The 8,983-nt window shown below is 36.5% G+C and overlaps 1 protein-coding gene across 10 annotated transcripts in view; it reads left to right on the top strand.

The window, feature by feature from the left end:
• The window catches only part of PTPRM (protein tyrosine phosphatase, receptor type M), a 455,758-nt gene that overhangs the window by 354,523 nt on the left and 92,252 nt on the right, over positions 1-8,983 (top strand). For 6 of the 10 annotated variants that reach the window (XM_027882060.1, XM_027882059.1, XM_027882057.1 and 3 more), the window contains 3 exons: positions 3,404-3,555; positions 5,531-5,605; positions 5,814-5,840. In XM_027882060.1, coding sequence (XP_027737861.1) covers positions 3,404-3,555; positions 5,531-5,605; positions 5,814-5,840 — 254 coding nt within the window. The remainder of the gene's footprint in view (positions 1-3,403; positions 3,556-5,530; positions 5,606-5,813; positions 5,841-8,983) is intronic. The other 4 variants (XM_027882058.1, XM_027882063.1, XM_027882062.1 and 1 more) reach the window with 2 other exon arrangements.

Below are 8,983 nucleotides of genomic sequence, written 5' to 3'. Positions count from 1 at the left end.
AAAACAAAACAAAACAAACCCACAACTATTATAGCTTGATTATGGAACCAAAACCAAAAGTTATGGAAGCAAGAAAATATTAGTGTAATTTCTTTAAGAAAATCAGCTGAATTTTATAAAATTTGGTGCAAGAAGCAAGAATTCTGGCTTTCCTTGTGAAGGATACAATTTTTACTGTAAAATGAAGGCCATCCCCTGTAATAGCAGATGCTCAAGATGTGCACTCTACTGAGACTGGTTTTTTTTTGTAATCCCACTTAGTTGCTGGTATCCTGAGTTTTACCACATTGTGTATTTCAAATATGGGTTAGCTTCAGTATACTTCTGCTTGGGGTAATTCTCCTAATAACATTTCTTCATCTGTTCACCAGTATTCGGATGCAAAAGTTCTTGGATAAAGTGCTGAGCTAGCAAGATTAACAGTGATTAAAGGTTTTGTGAATAGAGGTAGTAGTCACAGGTCCACTGAAGGCCAGGGGAAGGCCACTGTATATGCAGTTTCCTGGCTTTAGTGAGTATGCAGGGTTTAGGTGCCTAATTGGATTGACAGTTGGTTAAAAAGAAGCTGTTACTTCCAACCAGAAGAAAGGGAAAGCTCATGAAGAAAAGCTTCCTCTGCATGCCTTGCTGAAACATTGATGAAGGGCTGGATTGTCCTGAAGTACTTCCCTGGCATCTGCACAGGCATGAAATAAAATAAGCATGGTAACGTGACTTACAGATGAAGTTTCAGTGATCACACTGTGGATGTCATCATTGTCACTGTTCAGATTCTGGTTTCACAACCGAGATAAGCTGGGAACTGCCCAGTTGTTGGCAGGTGTTGGGAGTAGCTGTATGTACATTCAGCTTAAGGCTAAAGAGGATTGTAAGGGAAGCCATGCATGACTTAGTTCACTGCCATCTAATCATGTTATCATTTTGATAAGCCTGTCCTTACAAAGGACTTCGATTAAGTAATTCATGTATTAGGTGATATGTCTCAGATTCCACACTGAATAGTATATGACTTATTCATTACAATTAGATATGAAGGAGGAGGGAAATTGAGGGATGCAAAGATCTGAGAGTTTTGTTTTACTTAATTTAACTATCACTGATATGAAAGAGTTCAGACCATTATCTAATGCTCCCTTCTACCTTTATGCACCATGAAGTAATAAAGAACCAGGTTTTTTATCAAGTCTGCTAAGTCAAGTGGTGTTGTTCAGAAAGGGATTTAACAAGTTCCTCTTTTAATCTCATTAAATCAAAATTAAATCAAAATTTAGAAACAAAACCTTGTTTATGAGTTATATTTGGTGTCCACCCGTGATATTTCAAATTGCAAAATCAAGAATTAAACTTCATTAGCAGGAAAGATGTGATATGGTACTGTTTATCTTCCCCTCTTGCTTACCTGGCCTGTATTATCAGTAGTGATTTTGGAAATCCACAATAATGAGCATTTACGGATGACGTTTTGTTGCACATCTAAGTGTATAGTTACAGCATAGTACAGAGACCCACAAGTGACTGCCATCCAACTGACCATAAGCACATTCCTCCTCAGCCTCATTTGCAGTCCAGAGTGTGTTCTTTGTGGCTCAAGCAAACACAGGTGACTCCTGAGATGGGATGAGCCAAGGCAGAACACTACTCGTTGCTGCAGATACTGTAGCCTGTTTTTAAGGCAGAGTACTTCATTCTCTCCCACTTATGGGGACATGCCCTCATGAATGGGGTGGCAATCTAGCACCTTACTGAGGGGCAAATGTGACCCTCAATACTTTTGTGTGCAGTGACTCAATACCACACCTGCACTTACTATTCCTACTTGTTTTGCAAGACTTTAGTTTCAAAGGCATTTTGAGCTGTAGTCATGGACTAAGATACTGCTGAGCTTGGTACTACTTTGATAGAGAACACAACCACAACTCCTACCCAAATGGCTTGTTATCTAGGTGTAGGGTAGACACAAAAGGTAGATAGATAGGGGACATGAGGAGACTCAGAGGCAGTCCTGCTCAGCATAGTGAGCAGCAGTATCAGGACTTTGCAAAATGTCTTCAGGCAGTGATTTGAAGCAAAATAAGGACATGTGAGTAGGGAGGGTTACAATAAGCCCCTCCTGTGCAGCATGAGTGGAGACAAATGGGCTTGTTTGAAAATCTAGAGAAGGCTGGTATAAAATTTTGGTCTGTGATGGGAGTCATCTCTTCATGATGAATGAGTTAACAAAGAGAAAGGCTTTGAAAGTTGGCACAAGTTGATTATGATTGATGCGGTTGGCCTCTAGAAGAGGAAGAAAACCTAGATGAGATAATAAGCTCCTGTAATTTCTGGTTGAAGATATGTAAAACATCTTTCTGGCAGATGAATATGAGGGCTCATTATGTTTTCCACGAGGAAAAGTCATTGAATTAACAGACAGGACAAGTTCAAAGTCTGTGGAGCAGTTATTTCTCTAAAACCCATACCTTGAAAATACTATACAGAAGAAATCTGAACAATTTAAATGAATGCTGTAGGCAAGAACTTACAGAAAGGCATGGTCTAAGACAAAGTTGAAGGCCAGGAAAATAAGCCAAATGGTCATGGGATCCACTGTCATCAGGATCACAGATGTCTCACAGAGCTTGAAGGAAAAAACAAAGAGTTTCAGACATGTTATTTTGTGATGTAGCTCAGCATAACTCAGGGGGAGACGGTGAGACTTTAGACTGAAACAGAGAGATCTGGGGGGAAAAAAAAAAAAAAAAAGAGGTTAATGCATCCAAAGCAATTCTGTGATACTCTACTATCAGATTTTGTCTCTGATAGGTTACTCCTGCTGAGAAGCGACTAATTCATGTGACTAATTCTCCTGAAATCAAGAGTGATAGAAAATAGTCTGTAGGAATGCAAGTCAATTTAAAATGTCACTTGAGTGTGCAATGTGTTTTAAGTGCTGAAATATGTACTATACAGTGTTATGTAAATAACAGATAGCTGTATTATATGGTGTCTCAGTGAAAGAACTCCACACAGTTCTATGCATGTGAAGTGAATATTGTTAGTGATTTGTCAGTTCAGTGAAATCTTCTCTCCTGTCATTTTTGTTTACATATTTAAACTGGTGTAGCCTCTAATACAGGAGCTCACATCACCTTCATATCCAAGTAGTCCCCTTTAATTCAGTTATGTCCCTGTGGATTAAGGTGTTGACCATTAATTCACAGCACTGGCAACTATCCTTTGATTATCAGATTGAAAGGCATGAGAGTAAAATTTAAGGTTTCAGAAATGCTGAAATAAATGTAAATGTTACTTAATGATGTGGTTACAAGCCACAATACTGATATAAATAACATGAAGACTGTGTCTGCTTACTGAGGGTTGTTGTGTTTTTTTCCTTTTTTTTTCTCATCATTCATTTCTTAAGAAAATTGGCTAAAAAGCGGAAAGAGACACTGAGTAGTACACGGCAGGAAATGACAGTGATGGTGAATTCAATGGATAAAAGCTACACTGAGCAAGGCACCAACTGTGACGAAGCTTTCTCTTTCATGGACACGCACAATCTAAATGGGAGATGTAAGTTTTTTTTCTTTTCTTCTCTTTTCTTTTTGAAGGTGGAAGAAAGGTGCAAATGGTTTTTAAAATATTCCTCATTACTCAGTCATGGAAAATCCATGGGATGCAGAGTTTCCCACTGTGCAGCGCATTATAGTGTCTATTCAAATGAGCAAGACAGTCAGACATCAAGAATAGACTTCTTTAAAAATAATAAGGATAATTGAGCTTTATTCGGTCCATCCTTTTCCTCTGCAGAAGGGCAATGACATCACTGAAACAGTAGTTCTACTTTCTCCAATCTCTATTATGTTAAAAATTTTGTATTCCTCATGCTGTCCCAAGTCCTTCAAATGCTTCCCCTGCTCACTTCTTTTTTTCTAAGATAAATTTATTTTTCAGTGTCATAACCTAATAATGATGATCTGATTGTCTCATTATTTCCAGTTTTAGATGATGCTCTTTCTTTTGCTTGTGCAAAGGAAAAACTCAGTGGAATTATCTGTTCTGCAATTTCATAAGAGATTCTATGTCATGGGTCTTCTTGTATCCATCTCAAAATAAATAAAATTTGTAATATAAAATTTCCTGCATTAGAATTTTAGCCAAGGTCTTACTCCTATCAGAGGGTTAGCACTAAGCAAAGACCAAAACAAACGGCAGTTTTTATAACTGTTAAAAAAAATGACTGTGTTCTTAATTCTGTAGTTCTTAAGGAGCCTCAGGTTTTTTTGCCAGTGGTTTTTAACATCTTCAAAATTTGTCAAAGATTAAATTTTGTTTCAAGTACTAGCAGTCTGCAAGGTCCAACTCCCACTCTTCAACAATATGCTTAAGAATTTCTCTTTGACGAGCTCAATTGTACAAACACTCTGTGAGTTTTACGCAGTGAGACTTTTCTCAGCAGTGTTAGGTTCACAATTTGCAATGTTATTTGCATTTGAGTTACTTTTGAAATTGATTTGAATAGGTCTTTCAAATTAGACTTGCCTTTCTGGTGAGAATATACCCTTACAGTTAATGAGATTGCTCACTTCTGTGAAAAGATGAAGAGGTTTGACTTCACCTTCCATCATCATGATGTAGTTTGCCAGTGGTGTTACTGAATGGTCATAACTACAAAAGAAGCTGCAATGAGTTCCTAAGAGTCAATTCTCTTTATGTAAATCACCTCAAACCTGTTTGCAGTCACTGGCATAGCAAGTTTTTTATACCACTCGAAGGCTAAAACCTCTAATTAGACTTTCCATAAGAAACATGGTCACCAGAATAAGCAGTCTGATAGTGTTTAGGAATAGTATTTGTGTAGGCATTGTAGTCAAGAGATTTACAACATTCCTACTTCCTATGAAACTTCATTATTCTACCTGCATTCTCTATCGAGCAAGTTTTATTATCATCTGCAGCCCTGACCTCAACCCTTTGACCCAGGGGACAAACTGATTTGATCCATAGAGTTTTCCCGTTGGCATTACAAATGGCTAAATGATTAAATACCAATGAGAGCATTGGTCTGTGTGTCATTCCCTGAAAACCAGTCTTAAACAAAGGGTAATATTCACAGTCTGTTAATATCTCTGTTCACATTATCCACCTGGCTGAACAAATCACATTAAAAAAAGGAGAGGTAAGAATAAACCCTAGTAGAATATTTGCATACAGTATTTACAGTATTATTAAGAAAACTTCCTAAAGATCAGCTTCTGTCAAAAACACCTGTTGTCATTGTGATGTCTTTTTTCAAGCATCAATATTCAGTCTAATCTTGTGATTTAAGAATTATATTTGCCATCACCGATCAATATGAGTTCTCCGATGACGTTTCTTTTTAGAGAACCAGTCAAATTCGATGAGCGATTTCATTCACTAGACATGCCTGGTTTTCCCTATATTCTGATTCCAGTGCAAGTAACCCAACAGGATGAACTCTAAACCAAGTCAATCACATATGCTGGATCACTTTGCTGTCTCTAACCAGCTTTGTTTCTCTTTGCAGCTGTATCTTCACCATCTTCATTTACAATGAAAACTAACACACTGAGCACAACAGTGCCTAATTCTTACTATCCAGGTAACCGATTTTTTTCTTAGACCCTTTCATAACAAAAGTGTACACATATTTATGTTATTATACTTCTTGCAATCTTAATACATATATAAGCAGCATACTGGTTGCTTACAGTAGCTTTCTGAAAGAAAACTCGGGAACATATATCAATCATTTACTGTTCTCTCTCTTTTTACCTTTTCTGCATTGACCTGCTTATGATGTATGACAGATCCATTTGTGCCAACTGCAATTTTAGGTGAGAACATTTCCCTTTATCAAAGTTTATTGCTGAAGTAATTTCAGAGGTTGCAGTTCTCGGGGTACAGACAATAGTATGCAAAATGCTGGAGTTTTAAGCTAAGGGAAGGGGTGGTAGACTTGGCTACACTGAGGTGCTAAGGACAGTTATCAGGCTTGATTACTACTGTCATAGTGCAAGTCAGGGGAAAAAAGAAATAATTTTAACAAGTGGATTTGCAAGGAAATGTTTATGCATGTATTTGGAGTGACACAAAAGAATTTGATTATCGCAGCAATTCAAATAGTTTCCGTCATTTTTTTCTGTTTTATCTCAGGACTGAAGATGTTACTTCTTAAAAATAACTTTTTTTTCCTAATTAGACTATTCAGGATACAGAAATTCAGATAAAATACAGTTATGGCCGTCTACCAGCTATCATGTCATCTCACAATACTGCAGAGTTCCTGATGTGCTTGTCAAAGTGAAGTTTTAGAGGGGAGATGGTATTTTGAACAGCAAAATGATAACTTGACACTTAAAGTATATACTTTATTATGCATTAAGTGTCACAGGAATGAAATAAAAACAGAAGAACTGTAGGTTAAAAACATACAATCAAAGTGTAAAGCATTTCCACTGGGAATTTAGGAAAATCTGCTATTGTCCAATGTCAAAATGAGAAAGGTTTCTGCACAGTGATAAATAATAAGCATGAAGCGCTATTGCATTTTCAGTGCCTAAGTAACTCTAACTGCTTTGTGGCTTGTATTCATTTACACCTCCTTCCCATGCTAACTTACTAAACGGGCATTTTTTTAATAATAATAAGTCAAAATATAACATTGCACTGAAGCAAGAATTCAAACTCCAATGTTAAGGCTATTTCCTCATTTTTCAATTTATAATTTCACAACAAATATACTCCTTTTTCTTAAATCACTGTAAAAAACAGAAGACCTCTTAACAGATTCCTGCCTTTAAACTGTAAGTTAAACAGGATTATGTAAAAGTAGAGTGAAGCATATAAGAGGCAGAAGTTTAGGAAGGTGATCTTGTGCAATGCATTTCACTGTGATAACTTTGAGAAGGAACTTTGCTGGTTTTATACATTATGTAAATCTGGAAGAAGGTGATGGTAGTGACTGTAACAATGTAATAATCTGCATGCAAATGAAATTTGCAGTGCCTTTTAACTGCCTGAGATGTTAGATTTTTTGTGTGCTTTAGCATTCATTCAACGCTTCATCCAGTAGATGTTCTTTCTGACCTTGTGGGTGGGCAAGGAGAAAAGTACGATTATCAGGAGAAAAACTTTGAGATTTTCCTGTCTGTATTATCAAGTTTTAGTTAATGGTTTCTCTGATTGTTTTTGTGATCCTTTTCTATATAATAATGATGGTGAAATTATGGTAGGGTTTTTTTCCCCACAAGAAATAATCTCTAAGCAAGTAATTCAGATATCAGGCAAACACACACTGGGAAAAATAAATTCTCTGATTTTACTAAGTCTGTAAAATCTTTAATGAGCTAGATATGTATTTTATGGTCTACTACAGCAAACCTGTGCTTACTCATCTTAGAAAATCTTCCAGTTATTGCACTGCTTAAAAGAAATATTTTTGTAACCTTGCATATTAAAAATACTGCACCATTTTATGAATGGTGCTCCATTCAGATCAGATCTGTCTGCCAATATATGTTTATGACTGTCTGTATAGGAATAATGTTTTATCTGAGGTAAATCAAATTAGCTATGCTTGAGTTAGTAGGGGAATATAGCTATAAATAAAGTATGCTGGGTTTTAATTGCAACTAATATGTGCTCTTGCTGGCGTCCAGTGTCCAAAGAAGTTGTGTTAGACTGCAGAGTTGAGCCTGGAGTTAGAACTAAATGAACTTTTCACTGTGACCTCTTGGGAAGGCTACACGTGTGGTGAATGGCTGAGTTCAGTTTTCAAAATCTTCTAGAAAAGCCACAACACACTTACTGTTTCCAAATTTATGTACAACAGGATGTTTGGACTATTTATGTGAATTAGGAACTGGTAATTAATGACAGGCTCTTTAAATGATGCAAAAGGCAACAGTCTGGCTACTTAGTTTCAGATGAAGAAATTTTCTTCTGTTTTAAGGAAAACTTTCATTATTGTCCTAATAATGTGAGCAAAAACCTGAAATTAAACCAACAACAACAACAAAATAAAAAAAATAAAAACCCACACCAAACAACTTTGCATAACAGTGACCAGGTTTATAGTGTCCGAGCATGACTGTAGATCATGCTTGTCTAGTATCAGTGATGTGCATGTTTTTGAAATTGTAGAATGAAATGAGTCTCAGCCCAGAAAGGATAATGGGCTGCGTTTCCAGATATTTTCCATGTTGGGAGTTCATCTAACTAGTAAATAAGTATATTACTTAACACGTGTTGCACAGCTGTATGGGAGTGAGTAAGTGGAGAGTAGGACAACTGCAGCTGTAGGAGTATTTAAGCTGAATAAACTTCCCATTGCATATGAACACTGCATCTGGAGAAGCTCACCCTTCGAAAACCTTCATAGCCTGAAAAGCTCATGCTCATGCAGTGCTCAAAGTGAAAATATATGTGGCTCCTAATGTACCATATAGATCAAGAGTTGAAAGAACTTCATTTAAAACAACTTAAAAGATAACTCCCAAATAGAGAAAAACAGTATTAATGAAGCTATAACAGATAAAGAAATGGAGAGAGGAAAATTACTCTAAAAGTAGGGAGCTCACCGGAAAGAGATTAATAAGTATTAAAGCGCTGCTTTCGTAGTACGAGACNNNNAAAAAAAAAAATATCAATCCTTAAGTTTTTTATCTTGTTTCTAAAATTCAAATAAGCAACCCAAAAAATCATGATCAACTTTCTACACTTTTTTTTGTCTTTTGTGTCTTAGCCACCTTGTAGTTTTCAGGTGCCATTTCAGCAGCAACATACTTGTATCTACACTTGTATACCACGCTTCATGCCATGCATCCTGAGGTGCTTTGCAGTACAATTTTATATCACATTAGAAGTATGTTGTAAAATTTTATTACTAAAAGGTAAATCCCTTTCCTCTGTGTTAGATCGTGTTAGCAGACTGGCAGAAAAGGGAGTGAAATGCCCATACTCATACCCATAAATTTTT

This window comes from Empidonax traillii, unplaced genomic scaffold (genome assembly GCF_003031625.1).
Source record: "Empidonax traillii isolate 1590-97213 ecotype Southwest subspecies unplaced genomic scaffold, ASM303162v1 scaffold100:size1405979, whole genome shotgun sequence".
NCBI classification, from domain to species: Eukaryota; Metazoa; Chordata; class Aves; order Passeriformes; family Tyrannidae; genus Empidonax; species Empidonax traillii.
The sequence above is the reverse complement of the archived record's forward strand: the minus strand, read 5'-3'. Positions and strand labels throughout refer to the sequence as shown.